The 18,372-nt window shown below is 49.4% G+C and overlaps 1 protein-coding gene across 6 annotated transcripts in view; it reads right to left on the bottom strand.

Moving 5' to 3' along the window:
• PLCB2 (phospholipase C beta 2) overlaps positions 1 to 14,366 on the bottom strand; it is a 44,101-nt gene extending 29,735 nt beyond the window's left edge. For all 6 annotated transcript variants that reach the window (XR_003991053.1, XR_003991052.1, XM_030483573.2 and 3 more), the window contains exons 1-3: positions 13,922 to 14,366; positions 10,089 to 10,166; positions 7,687 to 7,755 (exon numbers count right to left, since the gene is read on the bottom strand). Coding sequence is in view for 4 of the 6 variants with exons in the window: in XM_030483573.2 (XP_030339433.1) it covers positions 7,687 to 7,755; positions 10,089 to 10,166; positions 13,922 to 14,005 (231 nt within the window). In the remaining 2 variants the exon portion in view is untranslated. The remainder of the gene's footprint in view (positions 1 to 7,686; positions 7,756 to 10,088; positions 10,167 to 13,921) is intronic.
• Between the last annotated feature and the right edge of the window lie 4,006 nt (positions 14,367 to 18,372).

The raw sequence follows: 18,372 nt of genomic DNA, 5'->3' as shown, positions 1-18,372 counted from the left end.
ACTCCGTGTAGCCGAGGCCTCAGTGCCATGGGGTAGTGGTGGCCTTGGCAGTGCTGGGGGAATTGTTGGACTTGATGAGCTTAAAGGTCTTTTCCAACCTAAATGACTCTATGATCTTGTCAGGGATCTAAACTGGGTCATATTTTCCCAGTGACTGATTTCCTGCCTGGCATTAAGTGAGTCACTCGCCTCCTCCATGCTGCCTACTCCACATGGGGATCATCTCCCTGGTGGGATAAACACAGCGCTGATGGCATAACACTGAGTGAAGATGCTGAGAGGTGACCAGGGACTGCGTCCAAGAGAATGGAACCTGCTGCCACATCTTGGCTCTTCCATAACCTGCACTCCTTTAGCACCTTGTACTGCAGCTTCACTATGTAATTACTGTCATGCTGCAGATGGCCATAAAGGAAAACAGGAGTTGCTATGTGAAAAGCAGGACAACCACATTAGCCATGCAAATCCACAGGGAAAACATCCTTAGCAAATTCACTTAAAACCCCCAAACACACAACAACCCACCGGCAGAGCGGCTGACATGCAGCTTCAGCTTGCATTTCACTTCCCACCTTCCTCATTTCCCTAAAATCCTCATCTGTCCAAAGCAGATTCACAGTTCAGAGAGAAGCAAATTCTCATGCAAATATAAACAAAGAGCCAGGCCTAATGCCTAAAGAGACAGACAGTCCTTTCTCTGCTTGGAATGAGATACAGCCAAACTAGAGCTTGGATTTGCCAAGCTGCATGTGCTCACTGCACCCTGACAGCTTTGTATCTTCATGAAACACAGTACATGGTGTGCTGCTTGTGGTATCAGAAGACAGGATGTGACCACAAATCTTCTCTTTTGGAGAAGAAAAGGCTTGTTTGGTTGCCTGAAGGGAAAGGGTGCACTAAGATTATTCCAATGCCTTTGGCTCTGCAGGTAATGCTTGTGTCCTCATTAGCAGCACTGCTCCATGGTGGGATTCAGCAAGGAGAGGCAGGAAAACCCCAGGCAGCTGAAGCACTCTCAGCTCTCACTGCTGCCTCATCTAAAGGAACTGGAAAACGCAGCAGCACACAGCTTCACAGGCACAGAACAATCCGCGGGCTCTGGAATCGAGCAGGAACTGACTGAGGGAGAGACCCGGGCTCTGCATCCACAGTTCCTTCTGTCCCTCTGGCCTGAGAGCTCACACTGCTGCGGAAAGATGGAAGAGGCAAAAAGAGGGCCCAGCATGGCAAAAGGCCATTATTCGGATGTGACTGTTCCCCTGCTCAGCCCCTGCTCCACTGTTTATAGACCTTTTGCAAGCTTCAGGCTTCTACCTGCTTTTCTGTTGCATGCACACATATCGGTTTGTCTCCATATGGCTTCTTGTGGTCACTCTTTTATTTGGAGGCCTGAACATCACACTTTGTTTAGCTCCATCCTGTGCTCAGGCACATTGCTGAGTCCATGGCAAAGCACTGACATGATGCTCCAGCCCCAGAGCTGCTGCCTTCCCCCTGTGATACAGCAGAACCACTGACCACCCACACTGTGTTTGGAGTCCATGGCTCAGCCCTGGGCTCCGAGTGCTCCCTGCACCGTTCTAAACATCACGTGCTCCTGCTTAATCATCTCGTTGTTATCATGACATGTGGAATACTCTGGTGTTAATTCCTCCCTTGTACATGTCCAGAGTCTGCATCTGTGGCTTCAATAACAACAAACCGCATGTGAAGGATGAAGCTGGTTTATGATTCTGACAGTCAGAAAATACAGCTTCTGGGTTTATGAAAAATTATGCTTGTGTCAAAGCCAACGCCTGCTGCGATGTCTAAACATACCCCAAGATGAAGCCAACAGCTCAGCCTGGCCTAAACCATCATGTGTTTTGGGCTCAGTTATTACATTCTGTGTCAGCGTTCTTGGGTCTTGGTACATCAGAAAAACAACAGTGGAACAGCCATTATTGTTCATAGTTACTGAAAGGAAAACACAGGATTGTGTTGTAAATAACATCTTGATGTGCTTAGGCAGGCTGCTGAGCTACATTCAACAGCTCTTTATCTTGTCTCATTTATGTTCAAAGTCTCTGCTAACTCTTATCTTTATTACTCTTGAACACGTGCCCAAGTTCATTCTGCCCTGTCTCTCAAAAACATTTCCATGGAGAAGAAACACTGCTGAGCACCAAGCAGCTCTCAGAGAAAATAAAGCAAAGGGGGTGAGAAGGGGAAACCCAGACAGGCACAGAGGAGGTCACAGGAGGAATTGAGGGTTGTGTGCATGCTAAGTGCTCATATGGCAGGCAGCAAGGGCTTTGGAGGTGGGCAGGAAGAGAGAGGCAAGTCCTCACAGGGAGAGCAGAGCTGTGCCTGACTCCAGGCAGGGTCAGTTCCAGGAATCATTTCTTCCTGGGCAAACAGCAATGGCCTTCCCCACCCTGTACTGGGCACCTCAAATCCTGGGTCAGTTCTGGGCCCTCCACTACAAGAGAGACATTGAGGGGCTGGAGCGGGTCCAGAGAAGGGCCCCGGAGCTGGTGCAGGGCCTGGAGCACAAGTGTGATGAGGAACGGCTGAGGGACCTGGGGGGGGTTTAGTCTGGAGAAGAGAAGGCTCAGGGGGGACCTTCTCGCTCTCTGCAACTGCCTGACAGGAGGATGGAGCCAGGAGGGGGCTGGTCTCTGCTCCCAAGGAACAAGGGATGGGACAAGAGGAAACAGCCTCAAGCTGCACCAGGGCAGGGTTAGATGGAGCTGAGGAACAATTCCTTCCCCAGAGGGTGCTCAGGCATTGGAACAGGCTGCCCAGGGCAGGGCTGGAGTCACCATCCCTGCAAGTGTTCACACCCCGTGTAGCCGAGGCCTCAGTGCCATGGGTTAGTGGTGGCCTTGGCAGTGCTGGGGGATGGTTGGACTTGATGAGCTTAAAGGCCTTTTCCAACCTGGTTTATTCTATGATTCGGAGGTGGCTCCTGTTGCTGCCAGCCCTTAGTGACTTGTCCATTTTTCAGTGACACAGTTTACTGTGCTGGGCATTACAGACTGGCTATTATTCCCCTAAGCACTTGCTGTTCAAGAAAGGTGTCCCACCAATCCCTGCCTCCTGGTTCCCAGGGACTATGCTGAGATGACAAGGAGTGCATGTGACAGCAGGTCTTCCCAGAAGAGGTTTTCTGCATGGGCGCTTTGGTGTTCTTCTTGCTGTGTATAGAGAGGCTACAAAGACAAACCCCAGACCTCTTGCTTAGCAGCAACGGGAAGGTGCTACTGGGAGCAGGGAACTCCCAGCATCCACAGTACAAACACCCAGTAACAGGGAGACTCATTTCACCTACATTGGTCTGAAAAGCTCACGGCATGTTCCACCCTCATGCAGCCAGGAAGCGCACAGGACCTTGCAGGGGAGAGCAGCAGGGCAGATACTCTCAATAAAGCACTTCCATGTTAATTCCTTCAGCCACAATTCAGTGGGAAAAGCAGATCAAGCTTTGCCTCACAGAGGTGGTGGATTTACTATGGTGTCACTTGCAAGGAAGCGGGGGGGAGGGGGGGAGAAGGATGTGGAGAAGGGGAAAAGGATGCACAATTTGCTGTTGGTGCTGCCCAAAGCTCTTCCAACAGCTGTGATCTTGTTATTGTCTTAAATACCACCCACTAGCTCCTTCTCCTCCACTTCTGGCCAACGGAACAAGTAACAGTTTGTGTTCATCTCAGCAATTATATCCCACAACCATCCCAAGCCACTCTTTTCTAATGAGAGACATCATCCTTTTCATTCTTCCCCCCTCACCTGTAACAGATCCATGTTTGCTTCATCACACCAGTTTTTCATATTTATAGCCTTTGTAATGGCACACCGGACACAGCTGCCCTGTGTGGAGATGTGGTGATTCATGGGAAGAACTTTCCACTGCTTTCTGCATTCCTTTGAGCAATCTCTGTTGCCAGGAACACCAGCTGGATGGGCAGCTGAAGGCAGGAGCATCATGGATAGCTCAGCCACGTGTAAATAAGACATTCCCAGGACTGCACAGCACATCTCTCCCACCATTTTGGTTCAGTGGCTATTTTGGTGCCCACACAAGACCTCCCATCATTCCAGAAGGGAATCATAGAATGGTTTGTGTTGGAAAGGACCTTAAAGCTCCTCCAGTTCCAACCCCCTGCCCCGGGCAGGGACACCTTCCACTAGAGCAGGTTGCTCCAAGCCCCTGTGTCCAACCTGGCCTTGAACACTGCCAGGGATGGGGCAGCCACAGCTTCTCTGGGCACCCTGTGCCAGCGCCTCAGCACCCTCACAGGGAAGAGCTTCTGCCTTAGATCTAACCTGAACTTCCCCTGTTTCAGTTTGAACCCATCACCCCTTGTCCTGTCACTACAGTCTCTGATGAAGAGTCCCTCTTCAGCATGCAGAGAAGGGTGGGTAAGGAGCCAGCCCAGTGCATTTTAGTACATGTTGTCATAGAAATGCCAGAAAACTGCCTGAAATAAAAAGGCAAATAAACCTTATTTTAAATGGGTCTCTGTGAAATGCAGAATCCAAAAAGCACTTGGGATTTTCACAGCAGAGGCTGTCACCAAGAGCATCACTTCTCCCTGTGGAGAATGCTTAATAAATCACTTGGTGCTTGACCTTTGTCTCTCTGTTTGTACAAAATGAGCTGTAGCAAATTCCCAGGACTGTAAGACACTGTCTCTGGGCTATTGCAATGGGTAGAACACAACTACCACCCCAGGTCAGACCATGGACCTAGCCAGATGCCTGGGGAAAAGTACGACAGGGCAAACAGTGATACTTCCCTGGCACATTTCTGCAGCTTCCAGCAGTTTAGGATTCAGCAGTTTCCTAAACCAGAGGCATTATCTTGCCTTTAACCACCCTCAAAGGGCATTTCCTTCTTGTCCTGACTTTTTAAACTCACATGTTTCTGGGACTTGTGCATCCCACAGTGAAGCAACACAAGGTGTAAACCAGCAGCTCCTCCTCTGCTTGTGCTCAACCTGCCTTTGGAAAATTCCACTTGGGGTGTTGCTCTCACATTGGAAGAAACTCTGAGTAACTGCTTCATGCTCACCTTCTCCATCAACTCCTGATCTTACAGCACAACACTCCTCCACATCCCCCTCATCCTTCATTATTTGCCAGGCTCCAGTCCCTGCCCACTCAGATCTCTTCCCACAGTAGCCATCCCATGCTCTCCTTATTCCTGCTGCTCTTCCCTATCTGTTCCAGTTCTTCTTTGTCTCATTTGACATGAGGACACTAGAAAGGCACAGAAATATGGGTGCCTTCAGTCTCCACAGTGAGACTTCCTAATTATTTTCTTATAATTCCTAACATACAACTTACTCTTTTGAGCAAATCTTGCTGAACACTGTTAATGTTTTACCACATCCTCATGATCTTGTTTCTGAATAGGAACAGTCAACTCTGAGCCTGTTACTACACAAGGTTAGGAGTGTTTTGGGCTTTCTTCCTCCTGTGTGCACTGCCTGATTTTCTCTCTATTAAACTGTATCATTTATTAGATGATGCAGTCAATCAGCAATTCAGGGTCTTTCTACCAGTGAGCCCTCATTCTGTTACCCCAAATAACTCGGTACCATTGGCAAACCTTGTCTGCTCTCTCCACACCTCTTGTAGATCATCCATGAACACACAGGATGCCACAGGCCCAAGCACTGATCTTCCTGGGACTCTGCTGGTTTTCTCTCTCAAGAGGCCTTTTCCTTCCTCTCTAGCAGTATTTTTTCCATGCAAAGAAGCCCCCTTTTTACTCTGTTCTTTAAGAGTCTTTGCTTACGATGGGAATCACAGGGGCCACTTTCCAGTTTTACTGACAAGATTTAGAGCTAACTATGGCCCACAGCCACTGCTTCCCCTCTTCTGCTTTTTGATACCCTGGTGCTGCTCATCAATTTCCTCACTCTTTTCACAAACTTCTTTGTGCTTTCATTAAAAATCTCTTTTAAAAGGCCATTTTAGTTTTCCTCTGCACATGGAATGTGGTCATCCCCAAACTGTACTGTGAATTACTCTTAAAAACCGGGGTTGGTCTACTTGTGAGTAGGAGCTCATTACAGAAAGATGCTGTTGGAGTAGCAATTCCTCTGTCTAGAGGCAGCTCTGACACTGCACTTGTGCCAGTGTGTTTCTCCTGGAAGTCTCCAATTGATCTTCCTTAACTAATTGCTAAAGTCTGGGACATTTCTGGATGAAGCCTTGGGTGACGTTATCTAGTGTGAGGTGTCCCTGCCCATGGCAGAGGGGTTGGAACTGGATGACCTTAAGATCATTTCCAACCCAAACCATTCTACAATTCTATGGTTTTTCTCTGGCCTGCCCATAGCCACCAGGACGATCTCCACCTATGGCCTCAGTACTCACACCATCGAGTTATAATCCACATCAAACCTGAACTCACTTTGTAAACAGGTTATTCCTGCAAGTTTAACACCCTAGAAAATAGTGTCTCATGTCTCTCCTTCATGTTGGTCTTTCCCTTAGTATGTTCTGCCTCGAGTGCAGCTCCAAATGTTTTATTCTCCCAAATGAAAACCTCAAACTTCCAAGAGCTTTTCTCAAACATTATTCCCACAAACCCAATTGCAGACAAAGTTTTAGGCTGTTGAAACACATCTGAGTGCGCTTCCAAGAAGAAACAGTTTCTCAGAGGGAATGATGACTTCTAAGAGTTGTGTGAGCTGGGGGCTGTTCTGGAGCTCTCTGTGCCTTTAGCACCCACCTCATTATGGTCCTTTGAGAACCATGAGGCTCAGGGAGCTCAGAATAGACATTTGCAGAGCAGTATTAAGCAAACACTCATCCTACTTACGCAAAGAGGCTGCTCGAGTCTCTCAGTATAATATTGCAAAACCTTCCCCTTTTGTATTAGAGAATCACCTGTGTTACCATACACAGCCATTATCTTTACTCCCTTGTTTCCTTTCCATGCTCCAGCTTTCCTTCAGTTTTCTCCCTGCCTTTTTGCCATACATGGAAAAGTTAAAAACAACCAAAAACAGACGCAGACAAAAGTCCTAACAAGGACAACTTTGCTGCAGGAAGCTTGAATTATAACTGAAAGCAAGAACAAAGCCATACTCATATTCTTCCCTCAGCCTGCTCCCTGCAAGGAGGCAATTGGAATTATTTGGACAGAAAAAGATAAAGAAACACTAGTTTTTCCCTTTAAAGGGAAAAAATCCCCACCACACACTGTGCTGGAATCTCACTAACTACAGGTTTGTAGCTGCCTTGAGTGAGCCTGTGCATCTCCACAGAAGAGAGAAGCTCTGATGACTCAGTGGAGAAGCATCACAAGTCTCCTGCAGGGCTTCCCAGTGTCCCAGGCCCACATCAAAACTGGGCAGATGCAGGGCAAAGACACAACACAGCTGCTGTGTGCAACAGAACTGAGCCTTTGGGCAGGCATTTAGAAGGGGAGCTGTTGTGCTCCTCATTTTCTGGCACATTCTCTCCGAAAGCTCATACACCACAGTCTGGAAGTGCCTTTCTTTTGGGTGCACAGAGGACCCCTGGGAAGTTCAGGGACAAGAGTTCTATGTGTATGTAATTGTGATGGCAGGAGACAACATCCTCTCACCTTCTTGTAACAGAAAGGCAGGTAAACTGCCTCAGCTTGTGCCACAAGCAGCCTTGGCTTTCCCACATGAGCCAGCAGCAGAAGTGAAGCCATGCACTCACCTTGGGGATCTTGGCAAATCGCCCTACTCGGGTATCTCGGATGCTGGTTAGATCCAAAATCTCCATCTCCTACAACAGAGCAAGGACAAGGAAGATGAGGAAAGAAAAAGGAGGAAAGAAACTCACTGCAGAGCCCCCAGAAGCTGCAAAGCAGGTCTCAGCCAGCACTGTTCACTGAGAAAGAGCTCTCCCACCAGGAACAGTGCAGGCAGGGACACATCAACCACTGATATCCAAGCTGGCCTGTGTGGAGGTGACAATGGCCTGCAACACTGTCCTCTTCAGCGTGAGGCCAGAGGCTTGGTGTGAATCACCATGAGAGGGAGTGCATGACATGCATGTGGGTTTATAGAGGGAAATATTACCCCAGCTACAAGTCCACGTGTTCATACAACCCACTCCTGTTCTCAGCCTGTCTTGTGCCCCCACACATTCAACACGGAGCAGCTGAGTGGAAGTCAGAGAGGACCACTCTGCCCAGCTCACTCCCAGCAGACCTTCACCTCACCTGTTCCAAAGCAATTCCCGTGGAGGACATTCCCCAACCTTCCCCAGGCAGCCCACTCCATGTCCTCACTGCTGGCTACTTGTCATGTTTGTTTTGTTTGTTCTTTTAATATCCAACCTGAATTTCCTTCCTCTGTTACTAATTTGCCTCCTCTCCATGGATCTGGAGAACAAATTATACTTGCTGCAGCAGATACTATTTTCCAAGATCACAACAAGGAACAATGTGGATACCATGTCTTCTGGCCGTAGCCCCATTTTATTGTCAAGCAGGATGGAAGTTTTACTCCCAATCGCACTCCTTTCTGAATCCCTAGTGCAAAGGAGGTGCAGTTTGTGTGGCTTGCTGGTCATGACAAGCAGATCTTAGGATGTCAGCCGAAGATTAATAAAGCCACACAAACTCAACAGACAAGCTGTTGACTATACCACACCATGCTGTGTATCAGCCCATCTCTTGTCCCTGACAAGGCTCATGCCAGCCTGCACAGGACCGCCACAAGCCTGCCCTGGCCCCCTCTGACAGCCACCGCTTGCCCCCACCCTTGGTAGCTCACCCTGCCTGTGGATCCCCTCAAAGAATAGGAAAGATGACAGACAAGTGCTTCCCCAAGGATGTGAAGCAGGCTGCTGCTCCACTGCACCTCTCAAATGTGTTTACAGCTTAGGTTAGATGATAATCAATGGCATTTCCAGGAAGATGAGACCACTCCAGCCTGGGTTTCCTCACACGAGCTTTGCTTCCTTACCCCAGCCCCTTTCCCAGGTGATGAAATTCCTCTTACCACCAACCCGGGGAAATATCCCACTTTTGATGGTGACAACAGCTCTTCTTGCCCCATTTTGTGCACCTCCTCCAGTGCTACCACTTCCCACTGTCTGCTGGAGCCTGTACAGCAAAAATCCTACTGCCAGGAGTGGGTCTTGAAAGGGGAATGAGAGTGATGGAGATGGCTGAAAGGAGAACACATCTTCGAGAGGACGCAGCAGTCCCCAGCCCCGTGACAATGTTCTTTGTGGCACGGGAGCACATCTCCAGAAAAGCCAGAGCTCACCAAAGCACATCAGGTCTCCTGGCCAGGACTAATGACTCTGTCTCTTTATCTCCCATGCCTCTTGAGCATGCAGATCACGAGGAGGAAGTAGAGCTGAACCACAGCCTTGCTCTGGAAAGCAGAAGTAAGCCCAGCCTTCCATCTCCAGGCAGGCAGATCTCTCCACCACCCGTTGCTACTCATCAGCGAGGAACTGAACTCTCTTTCCTCTGGCTGTTGCCTCTCCCTCTCCTCCAGCAGCCAGCATCCTGTGGGTTACACACTAGCCTGCCCTGAGAGGAGCACAACTCACTCTCCACACTTGATGTGGTCTCTGCAGCACTCTGGTCACTACTCTTTCTAAATCAAAATGTCTAAAACCCCAATCAGTCAGTTAATTACAAGCTGCACATGAGGTACATGTTAGCTCAAGCTGCATACATTTAATTGCATATGTCTAGCCATGATCTTTCCAACTCTACCATTGTACTGCATGGGAGAACCCTTCAGGATGCTGGATAACAGGGATACCAACACTTCTGCTCTCTGTGAAGTCCTTGGAAGCACATCTAATGAACTTTGCAGGTACAAGATGCCAGCATGACAAGCACGAAAAGGCCACCCATCTCTCTGGCATGTTCACAGCTTCATTTCCTATTTTATTCTGGACCTCTGAAGACAGACAAATCTAAACATGGAACAAGCACAAGACTCCGTGCCCCTTTGTGGGGGTTTCCTGCTAGGTGGAATGAGGCTGGCAGTCTGCTCCTGAGCACGCAAATCAAGCACTCTACAGTGCTTTAATCTTGCACAAACCTGAACTGATTATTTGGAGACCAAGTGCAAAGCCTTAGCACTTACCTTGTTCTGATAGGTCCAGTATAAGTAAAAGCCCTTTGGATCCACTCGAAGAATCACAGGGGAAGCACCTCCTGTTTCCTGACAAAAAAAGGCAAACAGAAGAAAGGAGGTTAACACCTTATGTGACCTCGAGAACCCATCATGGGATGCAAGCTTCCAGTTCAAATATAGACCCAGCTGGGTGAATCATCCTCTGGTTTATGGAAATGAACCAGATGATTTTAGTACATCTCCATGTGAGGCAATGGAAGCTGATCTCTGCTGAAGCCTGAGTCTCACCTAACACCACATATTTAGCTAAAACAACTCTCTTGGGACTTTCTGTAAGAGAAGTAAGAGAAGAAAGTAGCTGTAGATACAATTAATTGTTTCATCTGAACTGCCTTATCCCCCAAGGCACTGACTCTGTTCTACAAGCTCCAGGAGTAGCCCAGGCCAAGTAGAGATACCATTCAGCAGGGGCATCTCACACGAGTTATCTGGGCTGTCTTTACAGGGAATGGCCCTAGTCAGGAAGGGTTCAGGGATGAGTCCATCTAAGACAGCAGATCAGTCTGCTTTAGGCAGTGATTCAAACTCCACAGACTAGGAAAAGCAGCAGTTATTTAAACACCTACACAACAGGAGCAAAATTAAGATGAGATTATTCAGGGCTGCTCCTGACCCCCATACAACAGGGAAGCCCTCCAGATGAGAGCAGAGGCATGTACTGCACGTGAGGCTGTGCACTTCACCTCTGCATTTTCAGGTAAAGCAACTTCACAGCCATTCTCAAGACAAACACCCATTCCCATCTCACATGCAAGCCTGTGTGATGGATTAGCATGAGCTCTTTGGAGAATGAGATGAAGTATGCTTCGTGCTCTGCCTGGGTCCTGGCCCATTTGCTCAGTCAGTCTAGATGACTCCTCACTGCACTTGACCTCTAGTGCAACACAAGATGGGATCACAAGGCCTATCAGCCATTTCTGGGAAGGCTTCAGATTCAATCTGTGAAGCTGAAATACCCGGCTGCTGAGATGAAACTAGTACTGGAATTTGGAAGTTGTATTTGTTACTTGCCCTCGGGTTCTCCAGTTTGTTATTGAACTCATACTTTGCTCCAGAGTGTATCTGTCTTTCCAGGGACCTCCATTTCCAGACTGAGTATTCTTCATTACAGCAAACTGCCCATGCAACAGAGCACTGGGTGTTCTATCTACTTTTATTCCCTGCTGCCAGTCTCACGCTGCACCCGGGACACTGCTGACCTGCACAGCACCATGCCCACATTCCCTGAGCACACGGCCACAAGAGCAGAACAGGCACTGTAGTGCTACTACCAAGTATTGTGCCATGTTCTAGATTAACCTTATCTGCTATGAAGCAGCTTTCTTGAAAGTGAGGCTGCAATAAGGGCTGGTGAGAGCTGATCAGGGTGCCCCCTCCTGAGCAGGGACATGGATGGCTGTGGGGTGGCTCCTGGCAACAAAGGAAATGGGGAATTCTATGGAAGATGATCTGGCAGCCAAACTGGCTGCTGCTTACACTGCAGAGTTCAACTCCAGGGCAGAAAGCAAGCACTGTGTGGTAAAGTCTTGTAATCCATAAGCTTTGAGAGACAGAAATATTTTTGCTTCTACTAGGAGGGCTGATAGTCAGCATAGAGCCAAATCCACATGCATCTGCTCCTCTTAAGAGGTCAGCTACTACCCGTGCCCTACCTGAGGTGAAAAAGGGTTCCCAAGCTGGTTCTTCAAATATATTATCATCCACGTGGTAGAACTTCACCTCTTTAGTTTGCTCAGCAGCCCCTGCATGGTGGCTGCTAAACAAAGCCCAGCAGAGCTGCTCCTTACCCCAAGATGTTGGGGTAACTCAGCGGGATAGGTCAGAACAGCCCCACTGTCAGAGACCCCGCTGCACCCTGCTCTAGAGAGCATGTTACAAGTGCTGCACAAGGTGAAGGCACTATGGAAAGTGGCTTTGCTTTTCCACAAGAAACTGTTGGGTCCAGTCCCAAACTGTGCAGAGTGATATAAGGAGCCAGTCTCATCTACCTGCATTCCTTTGCCTCGGATATCGTGGAAGGAGTTCAACACTGTTACCAACAGCATGGCCAGGTCAGTTCAAAGAGTGGGACAAAACCCACAGGCCCGTGACTCCTAAAGAGCAGCAATGCTGCAGCCTGGAGCTCTTCCACCATCCTTTGTAGTCTGCCCTAATTATGGAGTGGGAAAGCAGGAGATGGAGCAACGTGACCAGAACAGAACACTTGTGGAGAAGGCTGTCATTACTGTTGGAGATCAAGTCTGTAAAGGACTAAGTCATTAGAGACAACCTGTCAGGAACGTTTACAAATCAATAAACCTTTGGGAAAACCCCACACAGGACTTGAGCTCCCCGAGTCGTATGATTGCAGCAGCAAATAAAAACTTGATGGGTCTTGGAAGCCCAAGTTAACTCGCCTTGGGTTTCAAGGGAGCCTCACTGTCCCAGGAATTCCCAGTGAAGGACTTAACAGCTTCAAGCTTTTGGGAAGGTGGTCCCCAAGGACTGGGCATAGAAAGTCAGCAGCAACTGTAGACAAGTTTGACTGCTGCTATGCTCAGAAACCAACTCCCTGTTCAAAAGCAAAGCAGCCACACGTGCATTCTGCAGGCAGTGGGACACTGGAAAGAAGAGGAAGGCTACACTCTCCACCATGCCCTGGTGCCCTCCTCTTTCTGTACAGCCAGTGGAATAACTGCCCAGTGATATCCCAACCTGTATCCTTCAGTATCCTCCCTTCTGCCAGCTGTATGTGACATTGCTTTGTGCCACTGGGCCACCTCTGCTTACCTTGCACACAAATGACTGACATCCCACACACACACTGCCTTGGGACATAAAACTCTATTCCAGCTTCACACCCACAAAAGTAGGCACTAATCCCTCCTATTGCTGCTGGAGGCTCCTTCTAACACATCTCAGCTGCAATACCACATCACATGTTTCCCCCAGAGCTTGGTGAATAATCATAACCTGGCATGCCCCCGTTTTATCAGCTCATGCTCCATAGCAGACAATTCATACTGCAGACAGAATGGATGGGCAGCTGCTGTCCCCTGCTCAGGTATGGGGGTATTGAGGGAAATACTCTTTTGCCTTCTTAGGAAGGGAGGAGGGGACTATTACATTCTGCTGTTCCCACTTTCTGCTCCTCACAACGAAAGGCAAACAGAGACTGCAGAGATAGAAGAAGACACTGAGTTGGAGAGAGAAGCAGCTTCCTGCAGCACCCTCCGAGGCTCTGACCCCTTGCTGCCTGGCCACTGCACAATGGTAGCTCACAGACCCACAGCCAGCAGGCACGGGAGGACATGGCTCACCCTCTGTCCACTCCAACAGGGCCACAAGAGGAAGCAACTTGGAGCCTGATTTCCTCTCTATCTGCAAAGCACGGAGAGTCCTCTCAGTAAATCCTACCCCTCAGGCTCCTGCGGGCAAGTCCGACTGTGCCATTTGCCTCCCACCCCAAAGAGGCTGCCAGCAGTGACACCTTCCCAAGGGCTGGGACACAGACAGGACCTGGGGTCCTACAACAGACCCAGTGGCACACTCCATCTACTTCCATTCTCCACAGTAACAAGAGGTGCAGAAGCCACATCACCAACCCCTAACACGTACACCCACTGGTTTTAGCTCTCAGCTCTCCTCCTATCCAGACATCATTGCTTTCAGGTACAACACACCATGTCCCATCCCCGGCACTGAATACATGCTCCCAGCCTCCCCATAACCCCTGACCAAAACACGGTGTCTGCTCTGCCATCACACATACAACCCAGTGAAGGAAAATCCCCAGTACTCACATCATCCCATTTGATGAAGCGCTCACCCTTGGACAGATACTCCTTCACCTCCGGGGGCTGCAGGACAGGGGTAAGCATTGACATCCTGCCCTGCAGATGTGCTCCTCAGCCACCAGAAGCAATAGCTGCTGCACACTTCGCTCCTCCTTGGCCCCCTCTCCTCTATCTCTGCCTCTCACGTGGCAGGGCTCTCTGCCATGGCCACTGTTGGCATCAGAAAGCAAAGAGCCTCTTATATCCCAGCCAAATTCAGGAGGGGCAGGGACGGGCAGGCGAGGACCGATGAATCTGCATTGTAAATCAACAGCCCTCCAAGCAAGCGGGAGAAGCTGAGCCCAAGGTCACCTAGAGGAAAGGCTGTGATGGGTTGGGATGCCCGTGTGGGCAGCCCTGCACGCACGCTGCTGCTCCAGGAGGGACCTACTCCTCGGAGTTGTGCTGGTGAAGCGCACGGTCCGTAGCACTTCCGCAACTGAACTTCCTTAACTGTTGTCTTGACGAAGTGCAGACATCACCAACGCTGAAACTAGTTCAGCAGATGTGCTTACAGAACAGCTCAGGCTTTGGCTACAAGCAGACTGCCCCCTTCATGCAATGGCCCAAATATCAGGTAAAATAAACTCATTCTTTGCTCCCTACAGCTGCTGTTCCTGGGGCCACTTGATGAACTCTCCAGTCTTTAACCTTTTTCCCTTCTCTTAAGGGTTCTTCTGAATGTCAACCTGAAAAGTGAGACAGACCAGTAGAGCAGATGGAAATCCCAGAGAGGTGTGAAATAAAGCATAGACAGGAGACCCTAGGACTGCACTATCCTCCAGACTTGCTTGGGTCTACTGCAGATACTGTGAGAACATGGAACGGGAGAGATGTGTAAGGTGAGAGAATGATGAAGCTGCAGGGAAATGACAGAAGCAGAACTGAAGGTTAATGGCAAACAGGGCAAAACCAAATCCCTGCTCCTGACCTTGGCTCAAGGGAATTACACGTGGGCAGCAGAGGAGAAAAGGTGGCCAATGTGGCTAAGCAGGGTGAGAGTGGCTTGTGAAGAGGACTGACATGGGCAAGGTTAATTTTAGTCCAGAAGGCAGAGCCCCAAAGGTAATTAGAAGTGGCAATAACTGCGCTATCCCCACAGTACTAGGATTCCCAGCCAAGGATTTCATTCTTGTCTTCTATGAAGGAGACAACAAAGTGTCAAGGGGTGGCACTTGCCATTGCCTAAGAGGGACAAGACACTGTCAGAAGCAGTGCAGACTCTCTGAGAAGGGTGCGCAAAACTCTGGCTGTTCAAAGGGAGGCAGCTGCAGGGCCTGGTTGTGTCTTTCCCACCCCAACTTGCCCAGTTTGATAAGGCCAGGACATTAGAGCAGACTGGCCAGCCAGGGAAGGAATCCTAAGGGCATCCTCAAATGCCAGTGGCAGGAGGGATTCAGCAGACCTGGAGCGAGTGCTGTAGCTGTAAAAAACCCAGAGCAATTATTGGAGAGATGCTGCAGAAACAGAGAACCCTGAACAAACCAAACATCCTTTGTGCATTTCTTCCACGTGTTTATCTGCCTGACAAACTGGGAATCAGAGAGCTGTTACATTTCCAGCTCCATTTACTAACCCATTTTGCAAGGCATCATACTTTCTAAGAGCTGGCTATCCAAGCTAAGGCTGTCAGCTCTATTTTATTAGGACAGCAAACTGAAGTGGCTTACTCAAGGCTGCGGTTGCTCGGTATCAGGCCTGAGACCAGGGAGATGGGAATCCATCACATCCAGTCTCATAAGAAGCTCCCTTTGCATGTGTGACACATGCTGCTCGAACAGCCAACTGACAGAGCACTGAGGTATTCCAGACCCAGCACAGACAGCATCACCAGGCCCCCCCCACACCTAGGGAATGCTGTTATTCCCAAGCAGCAAGGCAGCAGATCACAGCATCTGCCCAGATCTCAAAAGCTGAGCTGGAAGCACTCAGGGACATCAGCAACAGCCCAGCCCAGCACTTGGCATAAACGCCAGTGAAATGCCAGGCACTGCTCAGTAAGCAGCTCAGGAACAGACCCTGAGGCTCAGGTTTGTACAGAGAAAGGCCACAGGAGCATGCAATGAGGGGGAAAGTTTTCTCTACCCTCATCTGATCCCTTCTGCAAGGCGAGAGCAGTTTCAGTGCTGCTTAACTTTAACTTAGGGAGTTGTGTAAAGGATATAGAGCATCCATCTCGCTCAGAAGTGCTGCAGTCCTATCCTCCAACGCACCAAAGGAAGGCCATGGAGGTCACAGTGAGAAGTGAAAGGTGGATGAGCTTTACCACCTGGAGCTGCCAAGAGCAGAGGGACTGCAGGTGAGATCAGTCACGGCTACTGGTTCCAGGGTCCTATCTGGGATTTACCTCAGTTATAATCACTTCATAAACCATGTCTGCTTCCTGCTAGAACCAGAACCTCACGCTTCTTCTGTCCTGCTTTCTCTCAGACCTGGCTATTCAACAGCTTTCTCTGTCTCATCAACAAACCAAAGCAGGCATGAATCCTGCCACAGCTTCACTCTCTTGTCACTCAAGGTCAGCTTTCCCTAAGGGATAAGCCAGTGAATTGAAAACAAAGCCCCCATGAAGAGCAGCACCCAAGGCAGCGCTGTCCTGGGAGGCTGCATGGTGCTGCACACCACCAACTGCCAAGATCCCAGCTTGCATAAAGCTGGTCACAAAAGCTGAAGCTCACTTCCTTTTGCATAACCCAACCTCCTTATCTTTCATTTCACACTCCTTGTGCTGTGTGGAAGCTTCTGCCCCCTGCATGAAGAGATGGCTGATGGAAGAGTGATAGAACAGATCAGCAGTCCTGCCCTCTGCTGAGAGCGCTGATACCACAGCAGGCAGCAGCAGCACGTTGAGCAGTGTTTATTCTACCACCCTTTATTTTCTCTCTCCTGCAAGGCCCATCACCCCATGTACACGCATCCTACAACCCCTCCGTTCAGGGCCCTGCACCTCCTTTGCTTTCAGCCCTTCACCACTGTGCAGCCACCATGCTCTACAAGAGTTTTGATATGCAAAAACTTCCATTTTTTTCTCCTTTTCTCCTGGAGTATTCCTTATCTACCTGTCTTACCTCTTCAGCAGCCCCTACCTCACACAGAGCCCATGCAGCAGCACAGCACTCAGAGATTTGACAAGACAGGGTCTGTGGCCAGTGATTTAAGCCGTGCTGCCTACTGAACAACCTTCACTGGATGGCTCCTGAGTTCTAGCATATTACTGTGTACCCTCAACCCCAACCTATTCCCAGCACGCACAAATCTGTCAGAAACCTCTTCCAGCATTGCTCCATGATAATTGTGTTTTGCAATGTGAAATGCTGTCCTCTAGTGAACAGCGATGATACTGCACACACAGCCGTGAGCACTGCCCTCAAACACCACTGGTGAATTCCCAGCTGAGGAAAGCTGAGGTCACCCCACTGCTCCTTTTCCTGTAATGCCCTCTGAGCCCTGGGAATCCTGAAAGGATTAATGGCACCATTAGGACCACAAAGGCCAATTTTCTCACCACCCTGGGGAGGAGAAGCGCGGAGGGTGCGTGGCAGGGCTTCTTGTGTGCCCAAACCACAAAGCCAAAGATTTATGAGAGCCCTCAGCTGACAGCATGACTCCAGCTTGACCTGCAGAAGTCAGAGGGCAGTAGAACACAGCACAGAAAGACAAGTGGCCACAGATGCCACAATACCATAAAAAAAGTCCCTCAAAGAGGGACTCTTCATCAGGGACTGGAGTGACAGGACAAGGGGGAATGGGTTCAAACTGAAACAGGGGAGATTTAGGCTGGATAGAAGGAAGCTCTTCCCTGTGAGGGTGCTGAGGCGCTGGCACAGGGTGCCCAGAGAAGCTGTGGCTGCCCCATCCCTGGCAGTGTTCAAGGCCAGGTTGGACACAGGGGCTTGGAGCAACCTGCTCTAGTGGAAGGTGTCCCTGCCCGTGGCAGGGGGTTGGGACTGGAGGAGCTTTAAGGTCCCTTCCAACACAAACCACTCTGTGACTCTGTGATTCTTGAAAAGCAGTGAGGTTTTGTGGTAATAAAAAAAGTCCCCAAAACGCTGATCAACCACTGAGACATGGTTAGGTCACAGTTAACTGCTCACTGTGCAGGAATACATAGCAGGAGTATGTTCCACTCACAGCTCTGATGGCTTTTTGTCTATGTCCAGACTGCACAGCTCAGTGATGGAAGCAGGCTCACACACTGCTTAAACATCCTACACATCACTGCAGTACAATGGTAACTGCTGCCCAGGGATGACTGAACCATGCAGTCCCTCATTGCTAGCAAAGGAACAAAACTTTCCAAGATGGGCCATTAGCAGAAGAGGAAGGAGGATGAAGGGCAGCAGCACACCAGACCATGTGCCCATCTCATGCTACCTCACAGTAATGGAGCAGCAAGAACAGCAAAGAGATTTCCACCC

Source organism: Strigops habroptila, chromosome 4, assembly GCF_004027225.2.
Source record: "Strigops habroptila isolate Jane chromosome 4, bStrHab1.2.pri, whole genome shotgun sequence".
NCBI lineage: Eukaryota > Metazoa > Chordata > Aves > Psittaciformes > Psittacidae > Strigops > Strigops habroptila.
The sequence above is the reverse complement of the archived record's forward strand: the minus strand, read 5'-3'. Positions and strand labels throughout refer to the sequence as shown.